The 13,388-nt window shown below is 24.7% G+C and overlaps 3 protein-coding genes across 5 annotated transcripts; 2 read left to right on the top strand and 1 right to left on the bottom strand.

Moving 5' to 3' along the window:
• The first annotated feature begins 245 nt into the window (after window positions 1-245).
• LOC107997881 (ester hydrolase C11orf54 homolog) lies at window positions 246-2,768 on the top strand. The gene is made up of 6 exons (XM_017056804.3): window positions 246-1,190; window positions 1,272-1,370; window positions 1,453-1,631; window positions 1,697-1,958; window positions 2,040-2,206; window positions 2,362-2,768. The coding sequence occupies exons 1-6, from the start codon at window positions 1,112-1,114 to the stop codon at window positions 2,533-2,535; spliced, it is 960 nt and encodes a 319-aa protein (XP_016912293.1). The 5' UTR covers window positions 246-1,111; the 3' UTR covers window positions 2,536-2,768.
• On the bottom strand, window positions 2,039-13,283 carry LOC107997879 (zinc finger protein 16). 3 transcript variants are annotated; one of them, XM_017056802.3, is made up of 8 exons: window positions 12,971-13,283; window positions 11,643-12,008; window positions 10,656-11,573; window positions 10,366-10,488; window positions 10,000-10,236; window positions 9,602-9,929; window positions 8,152-9,520; window positions 2,039-3,272 (listed from the first exon to the last, which is right to left on the bottom strand). In XM_017056802.3, the coding sequence occupies exons 2-7, from the start codon at window positions 11,969-11,971 to the stop codon at window positions 8,180-8,182; spliced, it is 3,276 nt and encodes a 1,091-aa protein (XP_016912291.1). In that variant the 5' UTR covers window positions 11,972-12,008; window positions 12,971-13,283; the 3' UTR covers window positions 2,039-3,272; window positions 8,152-8,179. The 3 variants fall into 3 exon arrangements, with proteins under 3 accessions (XP_016912291.1, XP_061931229.1, XP_061931230.1); XM_062075245.1 differs by lacking the exon at window positions 2,039-3,272 and having other exon boundaries at window positions 3,873-9,520; XM_062075246.1 differs by lacking the exons at window positions 2,039-3,272; window positions 12,971-13,283 and adding an exon at window positions 12,735-12,892 and having other exon boundaries at window positions 3,873-9,520.
• LOC107997880 (solute carrier family 35 member G1) lies at window positions 3,191-4,371 on the top strand. The gene is made up of 3 exons (XM_017056803.2): window positions 3,191-3,502; window positions 3,594-3,809; window positions 3,878-4,371. Exons 1-3 carry the CDS (start codon window positions 3,191-3,193, stop codon window positions 4,358-4,360), a joined length of 1,011 nt encoding a protein of 336 aa, XP_016912292.1. The 3' UTR covers window positions 4,361-4,371.
• Window positions 13,284-13,388: the final 105 nt, after the last annotated feature.

The following is a 13,388-nucleotide window of genomic DNA, read 5'->3' as shown; positions in this document are numbered from 1 at the left end:
ATTAAAAACTATCTAAAATGCATAATTTTTTCTTTGTTTATAAAAAAAAATGTACAAAAAGAAAAATTTATTTGCAAGATAATATAATTATTAATAACAAATTTCGTTGAAAATATTAATGATTATAAAGTTATTTAGATTCTCTTGGCGCGCGCGTATATTTGATTACTTGAATATAAGTGCATCGTGTTGCCATCTCTGAAGAGAACTATAAGTAATTTCTAACTAGTAAATATCTTTGACGTCAATTGAAAATTTTATTATCGTACATGTATATCTCATACTTGAAATTTTTTTTTATAAAACATATTTATTTATCTTATTTGCACTTATTAAAATTTTCCATAGAAATATAATTATTTTATGAATTCTAAAATTAAAAATTATTTTTTTGATTTTAATCATTTATTATTTTATTTATTATTTATTATTTCATTTATTTTTATTATTTATTTGTATTAATGTATTCTTAATTTTTTTTATTTTTATTTAATATAATATTGTGTATTAATATATTAATTTTTTTTTGTTTCTTAGAATTTATACAATAATAAAATTGTTTAAGAATTTTAGAAAATAATTCGTAAATTGATTATTTTTATTTCATTGCTACATTTTATAATATACATATAATTATATTAAATTATTTGATTTATCAATATTTAAATTTATCAATATATGTATACCTTAATTAAAGAAAATTTAAAAACTTAATAAAAATGCTTGTATATCAAAAAATACGCAGTAAAATATTTTGAATTATATATATATATATATATTGTAATATATTGAATTATATATAACATTTGTAACTACTAATACATAAAATAGAGATTATATAAAAATTATTGTAATTAAAAATAACATAACTGATATTAACTCTTATGAAATAAGGTCATACTCAAACATATGATTAGATAAAGCAAATCTTGTGATTTTACACAACATATTTAAGTTTTTGTTAATTCTTTTACCATTTCTCAATACTATAGTTCTTATATAAACTATATTTGCATAATTGTGAATTATTTTAAATTTTTATTAATATATATTATTAATTAAAAACAAATTTTCAATTAATTTTATATATTTATATATAAATATATTAAATATGACTACTTTGAATATCAATGAACTTACCATAGTAAAAAGAAATCTACATGTCCCTTCTCTTGATGAAATAAAAGATGGTAAATTTTAAATAAAATATATAATTTAAAATTTTAAGAAAATTATATTTATATATTTTTTTTCTTTTCTTCTTGCAATAGTGTTAAAGGAAGGATTAATTAAAAATTTTGCAAATGTTGAAGTAGAAATTGTTGATTGCCCTGATTTAACACAAGAACCATTTGCACTTTCTGCTCCAGGTAAAATAAATTATATTATTTTTTATATATAAAGTATTTTTTTTGTATTACTTTAAGTTAATATACGAATTTTAATATTTAGGATTAAGTGGTAATTCAACAGTATTAGAAATTGGTGGTCCATCATTTCTTCTTCCTATTGTACAAAAAAATAAATTATATGATATTCAACAACTCTTAAATCATTTAAATTATAAAGAAGATTCTTTTGTTATTGGGGCAGGAGCTGGCCCATGGCCACATATAAATTCTAATTGTGAGGTAATAATCAAAATTTATGTATATGTCTCAATTGATAATTAAAATATAAGATAAAATTTTTATAGCTTATAATGAATACGGTTGTTTCATTATCTAATGTACAAAATGGAACTCATATTTCATATGTCAATAAAGTAAATGGAAACTGTGAACTTCAAAATTTACCTAATAATGAAACGAGATTTGCTTTGTTAGCCAATTTATTTGTTACTGAAGGAAAACCTGGTAAAGTCTTAAAAATTCATGTTAAAAAACGTATTGGAAATGATGATTTTATTGCATGTATGCAAAAAGCAATTGCTCAAAATTATCACAATAATCTTGTTGGTAAGCAGAATTTTTTTGATTAATAATTATATCTAACAAAAAATATAATTAAATATTTGTATAACATTTTTTCAACTATAGGATTAGGAGGAACATTTTTAATAAAAAATGGAAAAGTCAAACAGCATGTTATGCCAGATTTCTCAGTAACTCCATTACGTACTGAAGCACAACTTAATAATTGGTTACACTTTTATAACATGTCAACACCTTTAATAGCTGTTGGTACATTTGTTAGTTCTGAAAGTGTAAGTAAAATCATATGAAATTAGATATTTTATAATTGTAGGAAAACGTTTAAACTGTATTGATAAAAAATAATTTGAAATTGTCTTTAGTCTATCCTACTATACATTGTTACATGTATTGTTCCATAACATTGTTTCATTATTTATAATTTTAGGATCTAGATCTTCGTGTTCAACATTTTCACAGTTTTTCTCATCATGGAGAAGGTGGTCATTATCATATTGATACAACTCCAGAAACTATAGAATACTTGGGATATTTCAATTTAGGTACTACACTTTATCGTATAGATAAACCATTAACTGGTGTAGAGTTTGGAAAGGACTAATTTTTGTTACATTATTATATGTACATTCTTATAATATTCAATATTTGTAATATTCAAACAAAAGTTATGCATAAATAATTATAATGTTGTAATAAACTTATAAACATATTTCTTTTGTAATTAAATAAGATAAATTATATTAATTTTAATAACAAAATTATAATATTACTTTAATTCAAAAATAATTATAAGGAAAAATTGAAGTAAATAAACGAATCTATTAATTGCATAAATATCATAATATACTTAATATACAATTCATTTAACAAAAGATCTAAAAATCCCGATTACTTATATGAAATTATAAACTTATTTCAGTTATATTATTATTAATTAAAAAGTTAATTAATAAATACATTAATCGAAAAATTTCTTTCGAGTAAAATTAAAACAAATAACGTCATTTTAACAAATTTGATCTTATAATTAACATTTTTTACTTTAACATTCAGAATCTCAATCCAATCGTTACATTTTCCAAATCTTCCTACCAGTATTAATCTCTCATAAACTGTTTGATATGCAAAGCTGTATATTAATTCTATCAAACAGCAGATGTACTAGTGATGTACATCTAGATGTATTAGATGGTAGTATACAGCAAAAGTCTCATTCAGTATTGTATCACGGATCATAACTTTAAAGTAGCCCAATAATGAAGTTCAGCATTGAATCCACTGCTTCTTATAATAGTATACATCCAGCATACCATTACACAGAACAATTTGCTAATAATGCTGAAACATATCAAGAGGGTACTAAATGGTTTGGAATATTTTTGGCATTTTTATCAGGTACATTTTTTACAATTAGTTCTGCCTTAGTCAAAGCAGTACAAAATGTACATCCTATGGTATTGCTGATTATCAGATCTGTTTTACAAATGATAGTTATGGCTGTTGTAGCATTTAAAGTTTCTAAAAATCTTTTTGGACCCAAAGGACAAAGAATGCTTTTACATTTACAAGTACGTTAATTATGAATAAGTTAATAAGATTTATATTTCATATATTAATAAACACAAATAATCTGATAAAGTATTTCATCTTTTTTCTCAGGGAATAATAGGTGGTGCAACATTATCATTGTTATATTATAGTTTTCGCAAATTACCGATAGGAGATGCTACAACAATTATATTTAGTTCTCCAGTGATTGTAATTGCATTATCTTTCATTTTTTTAAAAGAACCTTGTGGAATATTGCGCGTAATAGTTATGTGTGCACTTTTTGCGGGAGTTATTTTTGTATCTAAACCACCTTTTTTATTTCAGGTAAAAGAATAATATTTTATAAAATTTCTATAAATCAACAATTTAACATAAAATATTTCTTTCTTTAGATACATAGAGCTGAATCATATAATGTGATGGGATATGTGTGTGCTATTTTAGCAACTCTTTTTACAGCTCTTAATATAGTAATTATGAGAAAATGTTCAGAAATTCATTACTCAGCAATTATCTTTAATCTATCTTGGTGGTCACTTGTTACTGCAGTATTTTTTTTCTTTCTTGTATCAGATAATCAAGAACAAAAATCAAAATTTTCACATGATTGGATTACTTGGAGTAAAATATTGTTAATAGCACTAACTGGATTATCAGGTCAAATTTTAGTGACTAATGCATTAAAAATAGAAGGTGCTGGAAAAGTATCAGTGACTAGATCTTTAGATATTATTTTGGCTTATATTGTACAAATATATTTTTTTGGAGATCAACCTACATCAACTAGTATTATTGGAGCATTTTTAATCATAATCTCTGTTATATGTATGGGATTTGAGAAAGAAATTTATAATGTTTGTGATTTTATTCCCTAATCAAAGATACAGTATCTTAAATTATTTACCTGCATAAACATAGATAATATACATATTTTTATGAATGGTGAAAACGTTATTATATTATACTATTATGATTTTCATAATATAAAGTTTCAAGACTTTATACAATATAATATTGAATTATATGAAAACTACCATTCATTTACATAATTTTTTAACCGCATGAATTTATATACCTTACATAAATTTTCATTCAAACTAAAAATAAAAGTATCAAGTTTAATAGTTAACTCAACAAACTGATTATATTTATAATTATAATCTATATTCTTTTCTAAAATTTATCATGAGATAGAAATGACACAATTTTTAAAGTATACAAATGAATACATATTTACAATTGTACACACATCGTTATTATATGTACTTCGAATTATCCGTGACTTTGTGCGGACGTAATTAACTGTACCTTTATAATTGTTAACGCGGTTTTTATTAAAAAAAAAATATATATCTACGATTAACAATAAATCACCATACCATATCCAAGATAATAGTATGTACACTTTTTTTTCTTAGCTATTTTATCCCTGCTAGATACAAACAATTCTATCGAGAAAATGCTAATTTAGAGCTTATAAATCTATACATATTCTTAGAGCTTACTTAGTTTATAACTGAAGTAATACATATAAGAATTCTTTAGTAACTGTTTAAAACGTTATCATGCAACATAGTATCATATGCTACACTAATTATTTTAGATTAATTATCATTAGAAAGAAGCCACGGATACTTACATGCAATCAATCTTCTTGTAGTTGAAAAAAACGAAAAATTTGTGTACGTGTCTTGTCTGTACTTCTTTTTAAACATTTTGTTCCTAAATTTCGTCCAATTTGCATTTTTGCAATTATTGCCACCTGCACTAGCTGCTCTATGCACGCGTTAATTAAATAAATTTTCACATTTTTTAAGATACGCTTAAATAATATTAAAGCTACTGTTAAACAGGAATGTAAATGTGTGTAACATTGAAATAAAAATTTATACATAATATACCAATTTTTGTTAGTTTCTGATATTTCTTATGTAAATATATATTTACATATTTCTTATCCAAAAGTTATAACTTTACATTGGTCATATATAAATTTTTCTGTTTCTAAATATCTTATATTAATTTTGAGACTATACAAACTCTGACTTGTATTCTGTTAATTTAAATAATTTTAAATCAGTATAATTTTAAATATTTCTTTAGCATTGTAGTATAAATACATTATATATATGTATATTACTAAAGAAATAAATCATTATGTATGTATTTTGTATACAACATACAAAATATGATGCTGTCCTAAGAATTATTAAACTTAATTTGTATTATTTGAATATATCTTTTTTGATGCTTCTCCAAAAATATTTTTCTTATTTTTAAATTAGATTACCAATATTTTTTATTTTATGAAATTTTTTTAGTGTAATTTAAGTAAATATATCTATTTATAAAAATATAGAAACAAATGAATAATGGGCATTGTGTGCCATTCCTAGAGAAACATAAGAATATTAAATAATAACAATATATATATATATATATATATGTATGTATATATGTATGTATGTATGTATAATATATATATATATATATATACATACACACACACACACACACACATATTTCTTGCAAAATGTTACAAATAGTACCAGAATTTTCATTATATTCTTCATTATATATATTCAAAATATTTCTTACTTATAAAAATAGAGCACATACTGTTTTTGATTGATTGCCTCATATATAATGCCATTGAAATACTACTAATTTAACTTTGGAATATATACACACATCTCCTCAAAGATAAGAAAAATACTATAAAGGTATTACAATATTTTATGTTAAATATAATAAAATTATAATAAAATTAATGCATTACATTATACAAAAAAAAGTATAACTATATTTTAAGTAATTTTAAAATTAATAATAATATTCAATTAAATGATTTTGAAAATTTTAAACAATTTGAAACATTAATTAGTTCTTTTATTATAATTTAACATAATATTAAATATTAATTTGTAAGATATAGAATATCAGCAAAGTAATAAAAAAAACTTTAATATTTTTAACATGAAATTTAGTAAACATCAACATTTTATATAAAATAATTTTAAATCTAATTTAATGTAATTTTTATAATGGAATTTATAATGTTCTTATTAGTAAAAATTATATTTGCAATATTTAAATGAAGAGATAAGAAATAAATATGATAAAAATTAATTCAAATATTTTTTTTGAAAATAAATAAAATTATGAAATCTTTTACTAGTAAATAGAAATGATGTTTAATATTTGTAATTATTTATTGTTATGAAATAAAGATGCAAAGATAAAAAAACTTGTCAATATATCTAAAATATTTGTATGAAAGTATATACAGTATATTTAATACTTAAATTTTTACTCTGTAACATTAAACTTTTATGAGCCTATGTAATACATGAATTTATATTATCTAAAATAAAATATAATTCTGCTCTTTACTTCATAATATTTTTTGATGTAATACTACAATAGCACTCATCAGTTATAAGTAATATACAATGATGGATATATTACATCCAATGAAACATGTATTTTCAACATGTAATATAAATAAACAAAGATATGTTTTGAAGATCATTTTTTTAAAATTAAAATCAGATCTGATTGTGCATAATTTACTAATGTTTAAAATAAAATAATTTTGAAATTCATAATTTAAGTTTTAATGTTTCATTTCTCATAAAATTCTACACATATTTCATACAATCAAATATAATACCAAATTTTATAAAAACTATTGAGATATGTTAGTGCAAACGAAGTATACTATAATAATAAGCATATTTTATTATATTATGAATACTATTGTAACAATAACAATGCATTCGTGTTCCTTGTATCACAAAATGCTCCAAAATACGAAATTAATTTTTATAAATGTTTCCTATGCAACCTGTGCAATGTGTATTATTACTACTTTACAATTATTTGATTTAAGGCAAATTTAAAAGTTTAATTTTTTTTTTAATTATAAATCGATCAATATCTATTTTTCAAATGTGTTATGTTGATTTTTGTAAATATTGTTATAAGTAAAAAATATAGGAAAAACAATCTGGATTAATAATATAAATTGTTTATCATAGTACTTCAATGCATTGGCTATCATATATCTAATTACTTAGAAGCTAAAAGCAAACGTACAGAGTAAATTTAATTTATATAAACGAGTAATATTATAGAACACACTCGCATTAATATTTAGAATATCTTAGTATTTTATGTACACAACGTGCCATTATTTCATTTTTTGTTAAATTTTAGTATAAAATTGTGGATGGCAAAAAAATGGTCTAAGATTTCAATTCTTTGACCAAAGTAACTGACTTCATAAATTGTAAACATATAAAATATTTGTAACATTACTCATTGTATCATGATTCAATATGAATTTTGAGCCAAATAGTACTATTTTTTAGTTTAAGAGAAACACGAATAGTATAAAAAGGATATAATAATAATGATAAACGAAAACGAATATGTTTGAAAATTTCTATATACCTTAGAATGATATAATAAACTAAAGACAGCATCAACTTTTAAAATATATGTTAAACACAAAAATCTGGTACACTTCATAGAGCAACGAGTAGAGGACAATTTGGCATAATAACATAATGTCAATTCAAATAAACAGATAAACTTTCATTGACCATGTTAAAATATTGCTTAATTAAACAAATATTTTTTAAAATTGAACAAATATGCATACCTCCTTTAATTTCATTAAACAAATTAAATCAAATGTGTATTGGAACATGGACCAATAATTCTGCTCGACTGGAAAATACTGCGGAACACATTTCGCAAGTATATTCTACAGCATCTGGTACTATAGTTTCTGGAATATCATCTACAGGTGCTATAACGGTATGAACAGCCAACATTCGTTGAGATGTCGATTCAACTTTTACACTAAGTTTTACATTCCCAGTTCCTACATCTTCGGTATTATTTACTTCACCTACATCGGGAAGTATATTTTCTTCTTCGGTTGTAACACTTGCTTCAAATGCAACTTCTAAGTTACTTCCATCTACTGTATGATCCATTAATCTCGCCGAATCTGTATTTTCTGTATTATTATTATTTTGTATTTCTTCATGATCAATATCCATTGGTTCTTGTTTAATTTCATCTTTCTGTTTTTTAATTTTTTTCAAAACACCTGATCTTTTTCTAGGTGTTGATTCCATTTTTTCATTATTAATAGCAAGAATATTACCATTATTATTTCTGTGATTGTTATTCGGCGTTTTTTGTAAATTAGGTTCTATTTTTATATTAGTTAATGGTGATTGACGATGTGCTGGTGTTAAAGATGTTGGAGGTTCTTCTTTTGGTTTTGGGAATGTTGCAGGTGTTGGTTGAAGTTTCCCTTCAATATGATAACTAACGTTTTTTGTTCTTGGTCTATTTCTTTCTCCACCAGGAAAAATACCTAGTTTATGTTCTTGTGGCATCATTTTAGGAGTCCTTGTTACCATCGTTTTCGTTTTCTGTCCTTTCTTTACTCCATCACTACCAATTTCAACAGGCACTCTTGTTTTTTGGGTGTGAATCATTTTTGGTCTACCAGGTTGACACGAAGCTTCAGCTTCATTCTTTTTTTCTTCTTTTCTAAGCTTCTTCTTAGAAAGTTTGGATTTTCCAGGATTTAATTTCGAATTACTAACAATTGAATTTATATTTTGTAAAGAACTTTCAAAGCTCTTAAGAACGTTTTGATATCCTTCTTCAACATTCGACCGATGTTGTTTATTTTTTCTTCCAAGTTTTCTTTTAGTATTGTCGTCTGAATCAGAAGCTCCTTCTATCATATCATATTGCTCAGTCATACGCAACATTGTGCTGGTTTCATGGGGTTTTAATTTACGTCTTCTTTTGTATTTTCGTGGTCCTGTTTGCGGTTGACGTTTTAATGCAGTATTATCATCACAATGTTGCACAATATGAGCAACTATTTCTTCTGATGTTGCATATGTATCACCACATACTTTACATAAATATGGAGTAAGACTACCTACACGTCCTGGATCAGAACCTGAATGATGAGCTCGAACATGTTCTCTAAGAACAACCTAAAATAATAATAAAAAAAAAAAAAAATGCATTAAAATATAATGAAACAATTGAACTTTATTTTAATTAAAATATCTTACTCTTTGATTAAAAGCACGTGGACAAATTGCACATCCATATGGTTTTTCTCCTGTATGAATACGTTCATGTTTTCTTAAAGTACCGCCATCAGCAAATGCTTTCCAACAAAATCTACAACCATATGGCCTTTCTCCAGTGTGAATACGAATATGAATTTGTTGTGAACTACGACTTCCGAATGTTTTACCACATTCTCGACATGGAAAAGAACGACCACCTAAATCTTTATTATGTGAATGACGATGACTAACAAGAGCTCTACCATTAGGAAATTCTTCTCCACATTCATCACAAGCTACCATTTTATTGCGATGTGATACCATGTGTCTAAATAAAATCACATACAATAATTAAAAACCTAATTAACAAGTAACATGAAAAAAATTGTAATAAATACCTTCGTAATCTAGCTTTGCTATGAAAACGTTTACCACATTTTGTACATCCAAAAGTTTTATCAACATTATGAACCCATGAATGCTTTAATAAACTGCGTTTGTCTTTACATGTTTTTCCACAAAGAGTGCATGTATTTGGTGGAGCATCTTCAGCATGATTTTGCCGAACATGTTCAGCAACTTCAGCATCATCACGACATCTTTCACCACATAATAAACATCGGCGACTGGGTGATCTGAACAATCAAATAATGTTTTTATCAATATTCATCGAGATATTTAAATAAAATGATTATTATAAAGTTTTAATTTTTATAATTATAAAATAATTTTAAATTATTCTTTATTTTATAACATATATATACCTAGCATGAAGTTCAGCATGTGCTAATAATGCTAAAGCTTCTTCAAACCATTCACCACAAACATTGCAAACATGATGTTGACTTGGACCTTCTACCATATCAGTTTCTTGTTTAACATGAATCCTAATATAACCAATAAAATTAATATTACATTGTTATTAATTTTTCTGAATATCATTGGAGAATGAAAATAAATAAAATGGAATTTTAATTATTATGAAGAATCTTAGTATATAATATATAATATATAGTATATAATATTTTTTTCTATTGTTATAAAATTATCTTACTTTTGATGACGTTTAAGTAAGTCCAAACGGTGAAAAGGAACACCACAAGTATTGCAATAGAATTCTCCAAATCTTTCATCTCCTGTATATGTAGCATCGTTATCATATTCTTCTGTATCAGATTGTACTGTACCACCATGTTTGACACGAACATGTTCTCTTAAACTATTAACATCCCAAAACATGTCACCACATGATGTACATTCAAATGGACTATCACCACCATGTATACGTGCATGAGATGCAAGTGCTTTTTCTCTTGCAAAACCAACACCACAATATTGACACACATATGGTTTTGTTGGATCAGTTATAGGCCAACGTGGTGCTTGAGGTTCAGTTGATACAGGTGACATTTGTTCAGTCCATCTTGAGCTTGAAGCATAGTTACCACTGCGCGCAGAATTTCTACTAGTCATTTCTTCCAAAAGGCGCATATCCTCGTCAACATAATCATAAGATTTATTGACATATTTGCCCATTTCCATTTTACTATCTTCCATATTGCGTTTAGAAATAGCAGAGTTATTTTTACGTTTTCTAGGTACACTTGATTGAACTTTTTTACGTCTACCTTTAGTAGTTTCTTCTTCTTCTGGTATTAATGAATCATCATCATTTAAATCATCCTCTAAACCATCTCTAGATGGTGCATATGCATGAATCTTTAAATGATTCATAAGATCACATTTTCTTGCATAACGTGCTCCACATAAATTACAACCATGAGGACGATCTGTCTGATGTGCTACCATATGATTCATTAAATTTGCTTTTTTTCTAAACCTTCTGCTACAAAAGTCACATGGATAAGGTCTACTATTTGTATAAGAATCTTGATCAATTGGCAATGGTATTTCCATGTCATCATATTCAAGCAGATTTTCATGGGACACTTTTGTTTCAGGTATTTCAACCCTTCAAAATATAAATGTATTAATCATTAATTTAATTTAAAATTTAAAAAAATATTTTATTTAAACTTACCCATCTTCAGGACCAGATCTATCCCAATTATCTGCAATTACTTCCTCTGTAACCTGTATATTGAGATAGTCATGACCTTGATCTTGTGGAACTATATAAATAGATTCCATATCGTTCGATTGTGGTACCATTAATATTTCTGATTCTGTCGTAGAAGTTACATTGGGAACTGATTCTACTGTTTCCTCTATTGCAACTTCTTCGCAAGCCCCTATTACTTCTTCTTCTGCTCCAACAAGCTGTGCCTCTAAACCATATATTACTTCTTCGTGAATGACATTTCCCACCTCCTCCACCCATTGTAATGTCAAATCTCCAGCAACATCCATTTTGTTATAACATAAAATTATTTGATCACTGAAATCACTGAAACATAAGAATTATTTTGATTTTAATTATTATAATAATTATTTTGTTTATTTTTTACTTTGATTTTTATGTATTATTAAATAAATATTATTAAATATTTATAATAGCATAATCATATAAATAAAAGAAGGATGTAAGTTAATATATATATACATATAAATATAAAAAATTTATTATACAAAGTTAACTAAAATTAATATAATTAATTCAATTACATTTATAAAATTAAATTTCAAATTATTAATTAGATATAATTAGATATAATTTTAATCTAAAAAATAAAATTTTTTTGTATATAATTATTTATTTAATTTTTAGATAAATCAAAATAATATGAATTAAAAAATTCTATATATTATTATAATAAGAAAATACTTAGTTTTACTTATTAATTATATATACATATAAATTTGTAACAAAAAATTTGTTTCTATAAATTTTTTAATAATAATAAATTAGGTCTATTTAATAAAATATAATATTGATAACATAAAATGCAATATTGAAGAAAATTGCATATAAAACTAACTTAGATGACACACATTACATAAATTTAAAATTGTTTGTCAATTATGATTTTAAAACTTTCTAAGAACATTTCCACTAAATTTTTTAAACAACGAATATTTAATATGTTGACATCTAAGGTTATATTATATAGGTTATGACTTTAGAGGTTATAAGAAGTATTTCGAAATAGAAAATTGTTTTGCACGAACGAACCAACTGAAAGAAGTGCCAAATAAATCAGTAATGAAAAACAAAGGGTGGCCGATCGGGTAACAGTATTTTACATATGATCAAAGCAGTAGCCATAGCCTCTCTTTATTCCAAGCCTCCTTCCATCCAATTACACATTACGAACTGTATTAAAGTGGTACTTCTTCATGAACGCATAGAAATTTTTTACCTCGATTCAATATTAATAGAAATAGACGTAATCATAATAATTTACTTACTGTTAAATATCCTCTATACAGCTATTAACCTAACCAAAAATACTTTATCGAGATCGAGAACAGCGTCAACCTTCGGTTGTTTTCAATTTGGAGGGGATACGTTTAGAAATAAATTTAACAAAATGGCCGATAGATGTGACTTTGGGGAATAGCTAACTATAGATAAGAAATCTGCGCAAAACTTTTTACATTTTCTATAGCATTTGTTCATAACAGATAATAAATCACGCAATAAATATTATATATATATAAATTTCCACCAAAATTATCATTACTTAATGTTTAACTCATATTTGTAACTTGTACATTTAGAATCACAAACTAAACGCGCGGTATATGAAATGTAAGTTCACTCTTTTCATTGGTATATCATATATTTATGCAATGTAAATGCACCATTTCATATAACTGAAATCTA

Source organism: Apis cerana, linkage group LG5 (genome assembly GCF_029169275.1).
Source record: "Apis cerana isolate GH-2021 linkage group LG5, AcerK_1.0, whole genome shotgun sequence".
In the NCBI taxonomy this organism is placed as follows: domain Eukaryota; kingdom Metazoa; phylum Arthropoda; class Insecta; order Hymenoptera; family Apidae; genus Apis; species Apis cerana.
The sequence above is the reverse complement of the archived record's forward strand: the minus strand, read 5'-3'. Positions and strand labels throughout refer to the sequence as shown.